Source organism: Salvelinus alpinus, chromosome 3 (assembly GCF_045679555.1).
Source record: "Salvelinus alpinus chromosome 3, SLU_Salpinus.1, whole genome shotgun sequence".
NCBI lineage: Eukaryota > Metazoa > Chordata > Actinopteri > Salmoniformes > Salmonidae > Salvelinus > Salvelinus alpinus.
In genome coordinates, this window is record NC_092088.1 from 55,651,578 (window position 1) to 55,670,926 (window position 19,349).

Sequence of the window (19,349 nt, forward strand, 5' to 3'; positions counted from 1 at the left end):
GTAGAGCTCCATTTTTATGGAATGGTCTGCCTACCCATGTGAGAGATGCAGACTCGGTCTCAACCTTTAAGTATTTATTGAAGACTCATCTCTTCAGTAGATCCTATGCTTGAGTGTAGTCTGGCCCAGGAGTGTGAAGGTGAAAGGAAAGGCACTGGAGCAACGAACCGCCCTTGCTGTCTCTGCCTGGCCGGTTCCCCTCTCTCCACTGGGATTCTCTGCCTCAAACCCTATTACAGGTGTTGAGTCACTGGCTTACTGGTGCTCTTCCATGCCGTCCCTAGGAGGGGTGCGTCACTTGAGTGGGTTGAGTCACTGACGTGGTCTTCCTGTCTGGGTTGGCACCCCACCCCCCCCTTGGGTTGTGCCGTGGCGAAGATCTTTGTGGGCTATACTCGGCCTTGTCTCAGGATGGTAAGTTGGTGGTTGAATATATCCCTCTAGTGGTGTGGGGACTGTGCTTTGGCAAAGTGGGTGGGGTTATATGCTGCCTGTTTGGCCCTGTCCGGGGGTATCATCGGATGGGGCCACAGTGTCTCCTGACCCCTCCTGTTTCAGCCTCCAGTATTTATGCTGCAGTAGTTTATGTGTCGGGGGGCTAGGGTCAGTCTGTTATATCTGGAGTATTTCTCCTGTCTTATCCGGTGTCCTATGTGAATTTAAGTATGCTCTCTCTAATTCTCTCTTTCTCTCTTTCTCTCTCTCGGACGACCTGAGCCCTTGAACCATGTCTCAGGACTACCTGGCATGATGAATCCTTGCTGTCCCCAGTCCACCTGGCCGTGCTGCTGCTCCTGTTTCAAATGTTCTGCCTGCGGCTATGGAACCCTGACCTGTTCACCGGACGTGCTACCTGTCCCAGACCTGCTGTTTTCAACTCTCTAGAGACAGCAGGAGCGGTAGAGATACTCTCAATGAACTGCTATGATAATCCAACTGACATTACTCCTGAGGTGCTGACCTGTTGCACCCTCGACAACTACTGTGATTATTATTATTTGACCATGCTGGTCATTTATGAACATTTAAACATCTTGGCCATGTTCTGTTATAATCTCCACCCGGCACAGCCAGAAGAGGACTGGCCACCCCTCATAGCCTGGTTCATCTTTAGGTTTCTTCCTAGGTTTCTAGGCAGAGTTCCTCTGTCCACTGTTTGTGTTCTTTTGCCCATCTTCTCTTTAACGGTTAATGTGATTGGATGTTAATTATTTGACTAGGCTACCTGTATTTGACATTGTGTTGTTATTTCACTGAACACTAGATGGTATAATTTTATTTTTGGCAGTGAAATGAGGCTACTCAGGTGAGAAAAAACCTCACCCAAACGTATAGCCCCGTTGGAAAATTTAAATGGACTGTTTGAAAATGTGAATATATATTTTTTAAATAATAGTAATATGTATTTAAAAAAAAAAATGTGAATCACATTTTTATTTGGCGTACCCCAGACGGGAATACCTGATCTAAGGCATTTGCAATATATTTTACAACAAGCATGGTATGGTCGTAATGGTGTTGTCACGGCTCTCCCCGGAACTGTTGCTCATTCTGTTCACCAGTTCCAGAGGTCTACGTCACCGGCTTTCTAGGCTTCACTGAACGGGATTCATTATCATCAACCCCGGACTGTCTTTTCTTATTACACACCCCTGGTTCTCATTTCCCCTGATTAGCATGTTCTATACAGTATGTTCCCTCTGTACGTTATTGTTCCCATGTCCGTTGATTGTGTGAGTACCTATGCGTTGGTGCAGCTGTTATGCTGCTTGCTTTATCTATTGTGTATTACAGGTATCGTCCTGTGTCGTTCAACGAGGTTTACCCTCGCTCTTTTGTTTGGATACAGCCCAGTGTTTTGTATACGTGTTTGTTTTGGGTGTATTAAAAACCCCATTGTATATTCCTGCACCGGTCTCCAAATCCTTTATACCAGCGTCCCCAGCCGCGTCCTCAGAGCATGCGCAGACCAGCTGACTGGTGTGTTTACGGACATATTCAACCATCCTTATCCCAGTCTGCTGTTCCCACATGCTTCAAGAGGGCCACCATTGTTCCTGTTCCCAAGAAAGCTAAGGTAACTGAGCTAAACGACTAGCACTCACTTCCGTCATCATGAAGTGCTTTGAGAGACTCGTCAAGGACCATATCACCTCCACCCTACCTGACACCCTAGAGAGAATGCTGTTCATCGACTACAGCTCAGCATTTAACACCATAGTACCCTCCAAACTCGTCATCAAGCTCGAGACCCTGGGTCTCGACCCCGCCCTGTGCAACTGGGTACTGGACGTTCTGACGGGCCGCCCCCAGGTGGTGAGGGTAGGTAACAACATCTCCACCCCGCTGATCCTCAACACTGGGGCCCCACAAGGGTACGTTCTGAGCCCTCTCCTGTACTCCCTGTTCATAAATAATAAATAATGGGTTAAACAAAACCCGGTAAATACCAGCATACCGTGCACAAGCACTACAACAAACAATTACGGACAAGGACATGGGGGGGAACAGAGGGTTAAATACATAACATTAAATTGATGGATTTGGAACCAGGTGTGACGGAAGACAAGACAAAACCGATGGAAAATGAAAACTGGATCGGCGATGGCTAGAAGGTCGGTGACTTCGACCGCCGAACGTCGCCCGAACAAGGAGAGGGACCAACTTTGGCGGAAGTCGTGACACTATGGCAGCGATTACAGCTTCAATTATTATTGGGTATGACGCTACAAGCTTGGCACACTTGCATTTGGGGAGTTTCTCCCATTATTCTCTCTTTATCTCAAGCTCTGTCAGGTTGGATGGGGAGAGTCGCTGCACAGCTATTTTCAGGTCTATCCAGAGATGTTTGATTGGGTTCAAATCCAGGGTCTGGCTGGGCCACTCAAGGACATTCAGAGTCTTGTCCCGAAGCCACTCATGTGTTGTATTGGCTGTGTGGTCAGGGTCGTTGTCCAGTTGGAAGGTGAACCTTCACCCCAGTCTGAGGTCATGAGAGCTCTGGAGCAGGTTTTCATCAAGGATCTCTCTGTACTTTGCTCTGTTCATCTTTCCCTTGATCCTGACTGGTCTCCTAGTCCCTGCCGCTGAAAAACATCCCCACAGCACGACACTGCCGCCACCATGCTTCACCGTAGGGATGGTGCCAGGTTTCCTCCAGAGGGGATGCTTGGCATTCAAGCCAAAGAGTTCAATCTTCGTTTCATCAGACCAGAGAGTCTTGTTTCTCAAGGTTTGAGTCCTAAAGGTGCATTTTGGCAAACTCCAAGCAGGCAGTCATGTTCCTTTTACTAAGAAGTGGCTTCCATCTTTCCCCAGATCTGTGTCTCGACACAATCCTGTCTTGGAGCTCTACGGACAATTCCTTCGACCTCATGGCTTGTTTTACCTTATTTACACAGGTGTGTGCCTTTCCAAATCATGTCATATCAATTGAATTTACCACAGCTGGACTCCAATCAAGTTGTCGAAATATCTCAATAATGATAAATTGAAACATGATGCACCTGAGCTCTAATTTTGAGTCTCAAAGAAATAAATAAATAGCTATTTCAGTTACATTTTTATAAATTTGCTAAATAATTTAACTTTTTTCACCTTTTCATTATGGGGTATTGTCTGTAAATTGATGAGAAAATAAAATACTTTTATCCATTTTAGAAAAAGGCTGTAACGTAACCAAATGTGGAAAAGGTCAAGGGGTCTGAATACTTTCCGAATGCACTGTAATTATCAAGATCACTACAATCCCCACACGTATGGAGTGGTAGTACAAAAGCTGCTTTCCGCAGTTCTGGAATATTTCTTGATACTAAAGTTAAATACAAAATGTGTGTTACTGAGCCAGCATTGAGGGGTGCTGCATACATAAGCAACGCCGGGTCCAAATGGTCAACCCCTAATGATTTCTTGCTGTCAATAGCTAATAATGCAGCGAGAACAGCTGTTTCTGTGAGTTACCAAAATGAAAAACCCTGACTTTTATTTCCCAAGTCACGTGAGGTTGACTGATCATCCATCGAGGCAACTGGAGGCTGTATGTGGGAAGAACAGTCAACTGACTGGCCAAGAACAGTATGACCACCATTTATTTTAAATAGGAAACCAGCTGAGATAAAATGATGATTAAAATAATCACAAATCTTGACTTTTTCAGTAATGATGCAGGAGTCTAAAACTACTTGCTTAGGCAAGGAAGTAGAGGAATTACCCCACTTCAACGAATTCATGTTTTTCCAGAATTTAGAGGGATCACAAACATAATCTGTCATAGCACTAAGGGTGTAGTTTGAATTGGCAGTGCACCTATTTCTCAATTACCTAAATAGCTGCCAATAAGCTAACGAGCCAGTTTGTCTAACCTTGGCCCAGGCTAGATTTATTGTCAAGAGGAGGCCTGAGAGTACAGGAGAGTACAGGAAAGTACCATGGGATCGTTTGCTTTTTGGCTCTGAGTCGCTTGGAAGGGGTATGTTTATCAGCAATAGAGGTAAAAATGGATGAGAAAAATGTAAGCGCCAAAACAGGGTCTGGTACGCATGTAGTAGAAAAAAGCTCTGAATAATATACATCATGAAGGAACACCTGTGGATTGAATTTGAAGGGAAAACCATTTTACGAGGGTTACAGATTTTCAATTTGGTATCTCTAATGCAAGCAATAGGGCAGTGGTCGCTGATATTGTTTTCAAAAACACCACTCGCCAAATACTTACGGGGACGGTTAGTCAGGATAAGTTCAATCAATGAGGAGTTTGCTAGGTTTTTTATATTCATCTGAGTTGGTTTCATTATCAGCTGAGTCAAGTTGAACTCAAGACAGATATGCTTAAACTGATCTAAGGCATGTGTATCAATATTTAAATCTCCTAACACAACCATTTCAGATACCAGAAAGGGTTTTAAATAATCAGAAATACTACCAACAGCCTCCGCTGAAGCTGCTGGGTGCAGCAATAAATAAATGCATATTTTGGCTTGTGGCCACATTTATAACCAACAGCTCACATATTTTAGGGACAGAAATGCTAAGAGAGCATGATGCCATAAGAGAAGATCTTAGATAAATAGCCACCCCTCCCCCACCTTTTCAAATGTGAAAAAGTCCAGGCTTATAAATGCTTTTTTATTGAAGGGGTACTTCAGGATTTTGGCTTTATCTACCTCCCCAGAGTCAGAATTTGTGGATACCATTTTTATGTCTCTGTGCAGTTTGAAGGAAGTTGCTAATTAGCATTAACTCAATTACTAACTAGCGTTAGTGCATTGCCTAGAAGTCTATGGGAACATCTAGCATGCTATCTGTTCCTGTAGACTACCAGATATTGTGCTAACACTAGTTAGCATTGGCTTGCAAAACTACCTCTAACGTCCTTCATACTGGACGCAGAGACAAAAAATGGTATCCAGAAGTTCATCTGACTCATCTGGGGAAGTAGATAAAGGGCTTCTTTGCCAAAATCCCAAAGTATCGCTTTAAATTTACTGAGGGAAACCCCATGAATGCAGTACTCACAACAAATATACTGTCAATCCTTTGGACTTCAGACCAAAATGAGGACACAAGACTGCTCATCTAATACCAATATTTTTTTCTTGAGAACTAATCTAATGGATAAAAAGAGTACCAGACACTGGTAGCAGATGTGTCCTGCAGTCAGTCCAGCTGTTTTGCTCTTTTTAAGAACCAATCAGAGACTTTGCACAGAGCCCAATACATCAGCACTGTTTCATGAAATCAACCCAGGTATTCATCTCAATAAAGAGAGGAGTAATGCAACATGTAATAAATGCAGCACGCGTGGCGGTGACTGTTATGGCACAGCGGGGAGCGTGTTAGTGTAATGGATGTTTTAATCTAGGGGAGATAGTGGCCACCATCCGCCAGCGGGTTTCAGCTGCGACCACCCAGAGCAGAAACAGCTTTTATGATTTTGCGAAGACGTTGTCAGGAACACATCTAATTGTTTTCTTTCACCCTAGCAGACTGCTGCAGCCTGAGGGGTTCTGGGGGAGAGAGTGAACCATCATTTAGCCTAGTACCTCCACAGAGTGCTGCTGCAGGTAGGGAGAAAAGGGTGGCATTGCAATTGTTTTAAAATCAGACTGCGAGACGCTAGATCAATTGTATCATTTGACAGGAAGTAGGGGGTTGGGAGGGCGGGTCGAGGTGTGTGTGTCTGTCTGCGTGTGTGTTACTATCACTGACCCCCCCCCCCCCCCCCCCCACAGCGGCGGCGGGCAGGCATGTTGTGAAATCCTCGTAACCGATAGCTTGCAGACACAAATCAATATGAATATGTGCATGAAACCAATAGCCTGCATTAGCATAAGTTCCCAATAGATTCCATTGGAAAGAAAACAGTCTCAGAAGATGCTTGGAAAGTGGAACAGCCATACTCTGTTATTAAAACAAATAACAGTAGTATCGACTTGAATCCCAAGGTAATATAGCGATACCTAAATTCTGTGACGAGATACGTCATATGTGTACAAGTTACATATGTGGAATGTTGAGTATATAAGTTACCAACATCTTTGGTAATTTAGGTAATTCAGAGAAAATATATGGCAATCTATGGTAGCTTTGGTAATTTATTCTTGAATAGCTTGAATATAAATCTATATCCATATATTGTATTCATTTTCTATATCTGTGTCCATATTGTCCATGAGTTTCTAGCAGACACACCATATGGTTCAAGAGAAAATAGCCTAATTGATACCAAAAAATGCATCTAATCAACAATGGCATTATTTTCAATCAACTCTGCAACACGTCCAACTATTGACTTTTTTCACAACTGCCACCAGTTTGACGCGAAAACATTGACAATAAATACTTATTGACATAGTCCAATAAATAAGTGTGTTAAAAAATACAATATAAAAATACAGTTTCATGCTGAAACCCTCATATCAAACACCAATGGTATTCACTAAGTTGACAGTTTATTAAGGATGATGTTTTACAGCTTTGTCATTAAATGTTTCTATTTTAAAATCATCTTATTTAATGATTTCATATAATGTATTTTACATGTTATAAGGCCACACAGAGGGCCAGGAATAATTACAGACACCTGTGATAATCTGAAGTACCCAAAAAGGCCAATAGATGTCTTCTTATAAAATTCCAAATAAACCTTGAAAGTTACACAAATTCTGGTAGTTTACTGGTAAACTCAGGTTTTCAGTAATATACCCTCCCTTTGCAACCCTACGCGTATCAAACAATGCCTTCATTAGTGTCTAGTGTCACGGCCGTCGTTCAGAGAAGACCAAGGTTCAGCGTGATGCGTACATTTTCTTTTATTTAGTCAAATGTTGCCAACAAAACAAGAAATAACAAAAACGACCATGAAGCTTACAAGGGCTATAGTACCCCTAACAAAGACAACTTCCCACAATGACAAAAGGGAAAAAGGCTGCCTAAGTATGATTCCCAATCAGAGACAACGATAGACCGCTGTCCCTGATTGAGAACCATACCCGGCCAACACATAGAAATACAAAAACATAGAAATCAGAACATAGAATGCCCATAGAATGCCCACCCCAAATCACACCCTGACCAAATCAAATAGAGACATAAAAAGGCTCTCTAAGGTCAGGGCGTGACAGCTAGATCTATAAGAAAAGTTGAGAGCCATATCCTCAGGATGGTGAGTTGATGGTGAGTCTGAATGGAGCAGATCTATGGAGTGGTGTGTGCTACCAAGACATCCCCATCTTTCTCCCGTGCACAGGCACTAACTTCGACTGATATTCAAATGAACGCGGTTTTTGCATGAAAACAACTCAGATTGGAATATTGGACATAGATCTGTTGACAGAGGTTATTTAGCAGATGATGAATGACAACAATACACAGCCTAGGGTCCCAAATGACTGAGCAGTGTTCTCTGAAAGACTTCTCTGCTAACAGCGCTAACTCTGAACAGTTTGGGTTGGGTGGAAGGGGTGGAATAGGCAGTTGTTTAGCATGCCAAACTTCAAAGACTGCTTGCTGCTGCAGCCCTGAGCGAACAACATATCTCCAACAGTTCTGCAGGAAAAAGACACTCTGCATAACTGGGTTATGAGATGTAAGCCGACAGCATGATCAGTCACCCTAGATACATGAAGGATGCAGAGGAAGAGAAGAATCCCCTCAGCATACTCACATTCTGCAGCTGCAGGCCCGTGTCAGGCCTCTGGCTCGATTTGGACTGCAAAGCAGAGGCGTTGCCGCTGTAGTTTTTGAGGCTGCGACTCTCTTTCAAGTGGGCCTGGAGTTTTTCTCTGCGTCTCCTGAGGGGGCGAGGGGGGAGTACATATACGTGGCATGTTAACTAAATCATGGCATTGCCTTGACCTTTAACCCTCAGACCCCACTCTGTGCCTCTTCACCCCTAGTCGGTGCAGTGAAGAAGTGTAAATTGAGTGGCTCTGATGGAGCTGATAGGTTCCTGTGCTGTAACTCCATTATAGATTCCTTCCAAATGGCACTAGATCATGGTTTTATCAGATTATCTTGTTGTCAGGCTGCTCACTCACTCACATCATTATATTACAGACCCTATAAAATTACAATGCAATTTATCAGAGGGCTTTCTGCTCCATATACCATGAATGACAGTTTGCCATTACAGCTTTGATGTTTGGCCCAGCGTGCTGGATGAATATATAAAGGATATACATTCTAGACAGGTGCTTTCAGGCATAAACAGGATGTAAAACATACATAGACAAATGTTGTGTGCAGGGCCCATACCAACACAATAAAACAAATTGTCAAGAGCTTTCTTTCCTTATCGGTTCCTTAAAATTATGTACATGTATTAATGTTAATTGGAGGGATACAATTGTGAATCCGGACTCTTACAGTAGGCTCTTTGACATGGAGTGGCAGCTGAAGCTAGATCAATAGCCAATTGCCTGTGGTGTGTGCTATGGGTTTAGGTGTATGAACTGAAATCCGATCCTATGGGTGCTCGTGTCCACCCACTTGTTCCGACAGTAGAGAGCCATACAGAGAATGCCCAGAACACTGATCCCCATGGTGATGCAGGTGATTGACAGCACTTGTCTCTTGTACACCTCCTTGCTCTCTGTTGAAATGAAGAGAAGAGGAAGAACTGACATTGACGGAGGAACAAAGAGCACAAAATAGGAAAACCTGGGCGAGAAGTTAAGGAACACATGTCCATAAGGAGATGATCACAGAGAATAAAACATGGCCCTTAGCTCGCTGTAATAATAATGTCTTATTTTCAAATGCCACTTTACAAACTCAAACTACCCCCCATTTACTCTTAACAACGTCACATCATCAGCCCCATTGGATGCAAAGCCTTGTAATAGATGCTAGTTGTAATGTAGCCATGTCTGATTACAGAAGATAAGAGTTATAGGTGTAATGGTCATCATTAACACTATAACCGCTGGGCCTCGAGGAACCCCCCTTAAAGCCCATGAGCAGTCATTCTGATTGTAACATACTAACAGTGTAATTTCATATAAGCTATTCCAAAATAATAATTTGGTTGTGTTTATGAAGGTCTTAGGTAATATTAGAATATGTAAAATATATATATTTCAAATAACATGAAGCATTTTCATTAGTTAATGTTACTGTAGGCTATATGTAAAAAACTAAAAAACACAAAACACCAAAATTCATGTGTTCAATAAATTATATTAGTGGAGTGCCTTTGTTACAACTATGAACTATGAAACAGAAAGCATATGTGTTGGAACATGGTAACAGCTTCTTTTTATAATGACAAAATACAAAAAATACCCCAACCACCAAGACTCACGGTCAGCAAGACGAGCGCACAAATGAACATCATTACATCATTATAAGAGCCAAGTGTCCTTCATAAATTGTGAAAATCAGTACCAAAACAATAATGTCATTATAATGAATATACTGTACAGTAAGTGTCTATATGACAGCAGTAAAATATTTTTGATTATTGTCAGCTTGTGCTCACATGGTGTGGGTCTTCACAGAATGGCATCAGCTGGAGCATGTTCATGTCACATAAACAGCAAAAGCTGGTGAGTGCATTGCTGATGTTTTTTGCTTGAGATGTAAGGTCTGCTCTTTCAGTGATGACATTTTGTGCTGATAATCAGCCTGTAGCATTGTCACCGGCTTGCTCTATCCAAACAGTGCTGTCTCCTGTCTCACCGTATCATTTGGTACCACGGGCACCTGCTCAGTGTGCGCTTTTCTGGATTTTTCTGCACTTAGGCCACAAAAGTTTAGGCTGAGGCTCAGAATCAGAAGAAAAATCATCAGAGATGTCATGATTTATTTCTTCCCCACCATCTGAGGTATTTTCCTTCAGATTTTGTAGCAATGCTAATGCTAATGCTAATGCAGAATCTGCATCCATTTGTCTTGGACTGTGTCCATTCGTCTTTCACTATGTACTTCAAGTGGGCCAGAAAAGACTGATAAAACTGCTTGGATTTGGTGGTCTGATATAGAGTACATACCACTTTGAGATTATAATTAGAATAGACAGAGTGTGAATTACACCGTGATTATAATAAAGACATAATTTATAACACACTGTGCCATTAACACAACCAGACATGATGCTTTCATCTGATTGTCAAACAAATGACTTTGAAAAGTATGCCACCTGTGTATGTTCGTCCGTTCCAAAATAATTCAAACAGTGCAATGGATGTACACTTCCGCCATTTAATGAATGGAAATAGACACCAGAAAGTGTTCCTAATGACATTGGGCCATTAATTAGGACTACATTAATTGATGCGTCTTGCTGACAAAATGTACCTTTTTTTGTAGCTTGAAAAGTCGGGACACCTGAAATGGGGCTGAAACTATCTCGGGAAAAAATGGGATAGTCACCCTAACACACATGGTCAATTTACTAGACTAGGCTACAATGTGTAGGCCTATTACTATGAACTTCAGATGTAGTAGCAAAAAATTATAATAATAGGTTGGTAAGCTCTGATTGGCGGTTATGGTGAAAAAAGTAACACCTTCAATGCATTTTTCTGAAAAAAGGCCTACACCACTGCCGGTAGCCTACCCTCTCAGCTGAGGATATTTTACACACAGATTAACACACACAGAGCAGGAAGCCTACATTCAATAGAATACACAAGTTTAATCAAACTTGTTTACACCCTAGTTCATGAGTTGTCAATAATTCATGAGTTGAATACTTAGAGTTTTCACAGATCGTGTTACATAAAACACTACCTTTATTTCCTTACATTATTAATGACAGTGTTCTTTTTAATTATTAAGCATATAACAATTTTATTAGAACATTGCACTTAAACCCTGTAATATTCCTGGATCTTGGAGATCTCAGGAAATGCACTGTAATTGTAACGCCAAATAAATGGTCTATTTTTTCTGACAACGGACAGCACAGAGAACAACAATACCCACGAGCACCTGAAAAAGAAAGCAATGAGCGCTCCGAACAGCTGACTGACAAAAGCAAACAATGATAAATCAACGGATAAATCTAATGCATTGGAATAAAGGCAAGCTATTTTTATCAAGGGTGCATGGCAAGCAAATGGCGAAAACGAGAATGTGACCTTCAAAGGAAAATCTATAAGTTGAAAGGAGCTCAGCTAAGGCCAAATTTCAGCACTACTGCGCTGTGGACAGGGAGGCGGTTTGTGCTGCCACACAGAACTAAATGGTTTAAACCATGATATGAGAGGTGGGGTTGTTCGTTTCATTTGGAAGCTTTTATTTTCATATTTACCACTGTAAAACATATTTACCACTGCATTTCAAAGAAATAGTATAATTTTGTTTGTTTTACTTTTGTTGCATTTAGGTGACTAATGTCTCATTCAGGGGAGCTGAGTACCCCCTGGCTCCCCCGTATTTCGTACCCTGAGAATAGATCAATACAATAGAATGACACATCCTGTTCTTCATTCATAATTGGTGGTAACATAATTATGCATAGTTTGCTTCCCCTCACTCATCATCTCATCAACCCATTCTCCCCCTTTCCCTCCCATCATTTACTTCATTTATTTAATCTTATATGTGTGAAAGTAGTTTCGATATAGTTTAGGTTCAGTTGTGAGACATTATCAGTGTGATTATCACCTGGGCACGGCATCTTCAATTATCAGGGGAAGGATCAGAATAAGAAAAGGCAATGGGGGAAAACCATTCAAAATATGAAATGCCCTCCTAAAACTGGGTATAACTCCAGTTCTGTTTGTGATATTAAGATTCTAACAATGACAGTGTGTTATATAGACTTATTTAGGAAAGGTCAGGGACAGATGGGGGCATGACTTTAAGAATGGCAGAGTAATATTTATTCATGAGCAGTCCAAATGACTGTTTTAGCGGTTCTACTGTTAAGGGTGAAAATGGCTGCTGCCTCTTTTCATATGAAAAACTAAATCATAGTTGCCTTCAGAAGCATTTATAGGCAATCAATCAGATATTGGCCGCACATTCTGTAAGATGGATTGTCCTTTTGAACAATTTAAAAGTAAATGCTATGTCCTGCCTTGGTATAGAATCTGAAATTAGATAGGCTAGGCTATTGCAGTCCTACACACAAAGAAATGTGGGTTCTTCAAGGGTTCTTTGGGAAGGGTGATGGTTCTATGTGGAACTATATTGACCAAAAGAACCCTTTGAGCCCTTCAATGGTTCTTTGCAGTTCAATAAAGGGTTCTGTCCTCTTTTAGTAATAATGTAGGGATGGCGTGTCACGGCTGTGGGAAGGAGTGGACCAAGGTGCAGCGCGATTGGAATACATCTTTTAATTCAACGAAGAACACTTAACAAACGAACCGTGACGCCAACATAGTGCTCACAGGCAACTAAACATGGTCAACTACCCACAAAACCAACATGGTAAATGGCAACCTAAATAGGCTCCCCAATCAGAGACAACGATAAACAGCCTTCTCTGATTGAGAACCCACTCAGGCCACCATAAACCTACAACCCCTAGACAATACAAAATCCCCATAGATAACAAAAACCCTAGACAAGATAAAAACCCAAGACAATACAAAGACTAAACAAACCACCCCTTGTCAGACCCTGCCCTAACCAAATAATAAAGAAAGCAAATATAACTAAAGTCAGGGCGTGACATGGCGGATCATTCAAATATTTTGGGGAGTGGTTTGCTCACAGCTCTTTTTGTGCAACCATGCGTGAGAGTGTCATTCCAGTTTATCTAATCTGTTGGGTGTTATGTTATTAAATGTTATATATGAGTATGGCCAGTTACAGTGTACTGTGAAAGACTCACGTATGGAATGTGTCAATTGAGAACAGTTGACTAAGTCAGTAGTTCTCAATTCTCTCCTCAGGGACGCCAGCTGTTCCAGAGCTAGCACACCAGATTAAAGTTGTTAATAAACACAGTAATAAAACCTAGGGAATTTTAACAACATAATAAGGCTTTTAAACCAGAATCAATAACCCTGTATGGTTCTACAACTAACCTTTTGAGATTGAGAACGTTGCTCTATAGAGCCATTCTCCATAAAAGTTCTATAAGGAACCATAAAAAAAAGTGTTTTATATAGCCCTCAAAATGGCTGCAACCATGGCGAAACCCTTTTTTGGTGCTTTATAAAACCTTTTATAAAACCTTTATTAAACCTTAGGAAAAGGTTCTTTAGAGCACCATACAGCTTCCATTTAGAATTGTATGAGCATGGTTCTTTATAGAATCTTAAAGAAAAGGTTCCATAGAAGCACCAAAAAGGGTTCTGCTATGGTTACAAGCCAAATAACCCGTATTTGGCACTATATACACTGTAGAACCATTTGTTTTTAGTGTGTATCAAACAGGAATAAGCCTACTGTAGCCAACCCATACTGTCAAGGCTCACTGCCTATTCACTTACAAGCATGCTTGGCTATTGAATGGATGATTGAAAAAATTGTAGTCTACTATTTGTGTAGCCGGAATAATTTGACCCAGTTATGTCAGAAAAGGAGAGACATCCTGTAGATTATGATTTAGGTCTACAAACTAAAACTTATTTTTACTTTTTGTATTATAATTCCTGTGCATCAAACACCTCCCATTTCCCCCAAACGAACAATAAGCCTATTTGCTTGCAATACAGTTGATCAACATTCTACAAGTTGTGTGCACGCATGGTTTGAGATTTGTCTGGAGAAACACATACTTTCCCATCAAGTTAAACATTTCTAAATACCAACCTTTGCGGGAAACTGTCTCACTCAAGGTTTAGAGTATTTTTTGTGCGAACGTACCTTTGATAAATGAGGCCCCTGGAGAGCCTCGGCTCCTATTGGCCTTTACAGCCAACTGTAGAACACGCTACACATGAACCAGTAATACATTCATTTACTTTATCTTATCGAAATCAATATCGAAGCCAAAAGACTTGAGAGCTAGGCTAATTAACCACCCCCTCCCTCCCTCCCTCCCCCTTCCTCCTCCCACCAGTAGTTTCCAGGGTCAGTATTGATGTTTTGATGTCTCTCAGCCGGAGTCATCACGTCACCACATTTACTGTAATTATGAGAAGAGAGGAACCCTGTTGTAGACGTAGGTAAGTGGCATCTGTAATTCCATGACAGCTAACACTCCATGTCACTCACAATATTGCCATGCTACCAAACAACCTCACTGATCGTGGACTATTTTATTTTTCCATAATTTCCCTGCATAGTATTATGATACACCAATGGGAAAGGTTTTTGTTACACTCTTCCTCTGATGCACGTCATAAATGCTGTGTGTACAAGCCCTGCTTGGAGGTAATTAAAGTGTGTTGTCAAGGTCAGCTGACATTACATGAAGATGTAGCCTACAGTACACAATCCACTGTGCTCTGATTTACTGATTCAGGAAAATATTGTATTTATTTGCAGGCGTACAAGGTAATCATTTGTTTTCATTTCACTTTGAAGAACACATGTGACTCGTTTCAGGAAACTACTTCACAGGAGAGTCATTTGAACGTATATATTTTTTTAAATCAAAATGTTTTTTTGGCAGAAAATGCCTTCTGGAACAAATTGTTAAATTACAAGCCTCGTTGGTTTAGCCACAGAAATATATCACGTAGTAGAACTGCATAAGTGTTGCTCTCCACTTTCTGGAGGAACAAGTTTTGAAATCAGTAGAATTAGAATATGATAGCTATGATGGAGAAAAGTATGGCGTTTGATTGCACATTTGCAGACAGAGTTAAAAAGAGAACACACAAAAAGGCTGTGTTGTATAAAACACCTATCTCCGGATTACATCTTCAAACTAAGGGCAAACATGGCATCCGTGACAGAAGGAGAAGCGTCCATCCATGCATATGGGTATGAGAGTCTAGCTAGCTACATTTTCAGATAATACACATTTCTAATTTTGTCAGAAAGTCATTTTCATTTCAAGTTAAAGTGTACTGCTAGCTAGCTAGCTAACGTTAGCTGTCTGGCTAGCTGGCTGACTTGCTAACGTTACATGTGTGATCTGTGTAGTAATATTATTTTTTACCTCAGAGCCATTTGCATTGCAAGTTATAGCCTAATGTTAGCTACCTAACATTGAACCTGGCTGGTTAGTTACCTGCAGATTCATGCAGGGTAGTAACGTTATGAGTTGGGATTATGGTTCATTGTTTAGCTAGCTAGCTACATGTCTAAACAAAAGACTCCCCTATGCAAGTAACTATTTCAATAGAATGTGAGGAATATTTTGGACTTTAATAAAGCCCTGGGGAAAAACTAATTTATATTGGCTGGGCCTGGCTCCCCAGTGGGTGGGCCTATGACCTCCCAGTCCCACCCATGGCTGTGCCCCTGCCCAGTCATGTGAGATTCATAGATTAAGGCCAAATTTATTTATTTAAAATTGACTAATTTACTTTTATGAACTGTTAACTAAATAAAATCTGTTTAAATAGAAGCATTTATATTTTGTTCAGTATATATACAGTACCAGTCAAAAGTTTGGACACACCTACTCATTCCAGGGTTTTTCTTAATTTTTTGTCTTTTCTACATTGTAGAATAGTAGTGAACACACCAAAAATATGAAATGACACACATGGAATCATGTAGTAACCAAAAAAGTGTTAAACAAATCAAAAAAATATATAGCCACTTTTTGCACACTCTCCCAACCAGCTTCATGAGGTAGTCACCTGGAATGCATTTCAATTTGTATTTAACTAGGTAAGTCAGTTAAATAAATTCCTATTTACAATGACGGTCTACTGGGGAACAGTGGGTTAACTGCCTTGTTCAGGGGCAGAATGACAGGTTTTTACCTTGTCAGCTCGGGATTCGATCAAGCAACCTTTCGGGTTACTGGCCCAATGCACTAACCACTAGGCTACCTGCTGCCCCAATTAACAGGTGTGCCTTGTTAAAAGTTAATTTGTGGACTGTCTTTCCTTCTTAATGCGTTTGAGTCAATCAGTTGTATTGTGACAAGGTAGGCATAGCCCTATTTGGTAAAAGACTAAGTCCATATTATGGCAAGAACAGCTCAAATAAGCAAATAGAAACGACAGTCCATCATTACTTTAAGACATGAAGGTCAGTCAATCAAGTTTCTTCAAGTACAGTCGCAAAAACCATCAAGCGCTATGATGAAACTGGCTCTCAAGAGGACCAACACAGGAAAGGAAGACCCAGAGGTACCTCTGCTGCCAAGGATAAGTTCATTAGAGTTGCCAGCCTCAGAAAATGCAGCCCAAATAAATGCTTCACAGAGATCAAGTAACAGACACATCTCAACATCAACTGTTTAGAGGAGACTGTGTGAATCAGGCCTTCATGGTCAAATTTCTGCAAATAAATCACTACTTGAGGACACCAATAAGAAGAAGAGACTTACTTGGGCCAAGAAACACGAGCAATGGACATTAGACCGGTGGAAATCTGTCCTTTGGTCTGATGAGTCCAAATTTTAGATTTTTGGTTCCAACCACTGTGTCTTGTGAGATGCAGAGTTGGTGAAACGAATGACCTCCACACGTGTGTTTCCCACAGTGAAGCATGGAGGAGGAGGAGGTGTGGAGTGCTTTGCTGGTGACACCGTCAGTGATTTATTTAGAATTCAAGGCACACTTAAGCAGCATGGCTACCACAGCATTCTGCATCGATACGCCATCCCATCTGGTTTGCGCTTAGTGGGACTATAATTTGTTTTTAAACAGGACAATGACCCAACACACTTCCAGGCTGTATAAGGGCTATATGACCAAGACGCAGCATGATGGAGTGCTGCATCGGATGACCTGGCCTCCACAATCACCTGACCTCAACCCAATTGAGATGGTTTGGGATGAGTTGGACCGCAGAGTGAAGGAAAAGCAGCCAACAAGTGTTCAGCATATGTGGGAACTCCTTCAAGACTTTTGGAAAAGCTTTCCAGGTGAAGCTGGTTGAGAGAATGCCAAGAGTGTGCAAAGCTGTCATCAAGGCAAAAGGTGGCTACTTTGAAAAATCTCAAATATAAAATATTTTTTGATTTGTTTAACACTCTTTTTGTTACTACATGATTCCATGTGTGTCATTTCATAGTTTTGATGTCTTCACAATTTTTCTACAATGTAGAAAATAGTAAATATAAAGAAAAACCCATGTATGAGTTGGTGATTCCAAACTTGCCCATGATATGACCATCTTAACCTCCCCAGCTTAGACTTTTAGAGAAAACTCTGTATGTATAGCATGTGGTAGGGTGCCACCAGAAAACTCTGATTCTGTTACATGTTTCAGTGCATTATTTTAATATGAAGATATTACTCTTCCTCTGTAGCTTGTGCAGGAACTGTAATCACAAAGTCAAAGCCATTTAATCACATACAGATGTAAGATCTTAATTTGATCACTCTTTTGTTGCTGAGAATTTCCCTGCACTGCAGGAAATGCAGATGAACTTCGTGATTCACATCAATTATCTGAAAATCCACAATAACACACAATTATATTACCTGTATTGCACTTTTCATGTAGCCTACGTTTGGCCAGTTAATATCCTAACCACCGATCAAGCAACATTATGGAGCAAACATTTATTTAGCTGTGACAAAGGTCAAATTAAGATCCTACATCTGTAGCTTATGCCTATACATTTGGAAACAAATCAAAACAATATGAGAGAAACACATTACAATTTTGAAATTATTATAGACCATTATTCTACTAATAAAATGCAATTACGCTGGACTAACTATGTAGCAAACAACTATATATATACCACCTGATGCATTGGAACGAATATGAATGGTGAAACTTGTATCTGTGTCGATTCCCTCCACTGTGTCTGACACCGTTCCCTATGACTGTGAAACAGACAGATAACCAAAAACACCGTTTTTATCACAGAGCCCCTGCTGTTCCTAGTTTCAGCCTTCTCCACCTTGAGTCACGGGAAGAACAGAAAGCTAACACTTTTGTGTGACATCCCTATATAGATGTAGATTTGAGCCAGATTGCTACAGCAGGAAAATAATCCTGGAGCAACAGGAAATGTGAATTATTATGTTGATTAATTAATGTCAAAAAAACATTTTTGGGGGGGTTATAAATATTTAGTTAGGGCAAATCAAGTCTGACATTTTAAAGTGGGAATTACAAACTTTAGAGGCCTTTTTAAACCTTAAATACTCTACAAGTTTGCATTTCCTGCAGCACATCAGTGCGAGTACATTGTTTATTTGACCTGCCATGCCTTGGAGTAGAGGCGTTGGGGGGGAAATAATAAAATAATGCAAGTGTGCACGTACAGGACTGTTCAAAAGTCAGTGCTATTTATGTTTTCCACTCAGTGAAGCCTCTGATGGTCATGTTATACAGGGCAGGGGAATTTGGCCTTGGATGGTATCAACTCCTCTATCTTGCAGATCACTTTCTTTAACTGGATAATGACAGAGGAGACTGATATTTCACTCTCACTCTAGGAATCACATCAAAGAATATAACCCCCTCAATACATTCACACAAACAAGCGTGCGCACGCACACGCACACACACACACACACACACACACACACACACACACACACACACACACACACACACACACACACACACACACACACACACACACACACACACACACACACACACACACACACACACACACACACACACACACCCATACACACACTCTCTCTCTCTCTCTCTCTCTCTCAGAATAATTCTGTTTTCTTTTTCTTCACAGGGTCTCTTTGCAGACAGCATTCGACTTGCAAATGCAGTGTGAGTGATTGTAATCAAAATTACAATAGCAGAGCTGTAGGCGCCAGGCTGTCTCCTCATTCCTGTGTCCATTGTGAAGCTGTGGACCAGAGAGCAACATGACATTCCCTTCCCAGTTATCA

General features: G+C 41.0%; 1 protein-coding gene across 2 annotated transcripts in view; it reads right to left on the reverse strand.

Annotated features, from left to right (window-relative positions):
* The window catches only part of LOC139570975 (pro-neuregulin-3, membrane-bound isoform-like), a 532,592-nt gene that overhangs the window by 37,193 nt on the left and 476,050 nt on the right, over positions 1-19,349 (reverse strand). For both annotated transcript variants that reach the window (XM_071393388.1, XM_071393387.1), the window contains exons 5-6: positions 8,989-9,091; positions 8,165-8,291 (exon numbers count right to left, since the gene is read on the reverse strand). In XM_071393388.1, the coding sequence (XP_071249489.1) occupies positions 8,165-8,291; positions 8,989-9,091 (230 nt within the window). The remainder of the gene's footprint in view (positions 1-8,164; positions 8,292-8,988; positions 9,092-19,349) is intronic.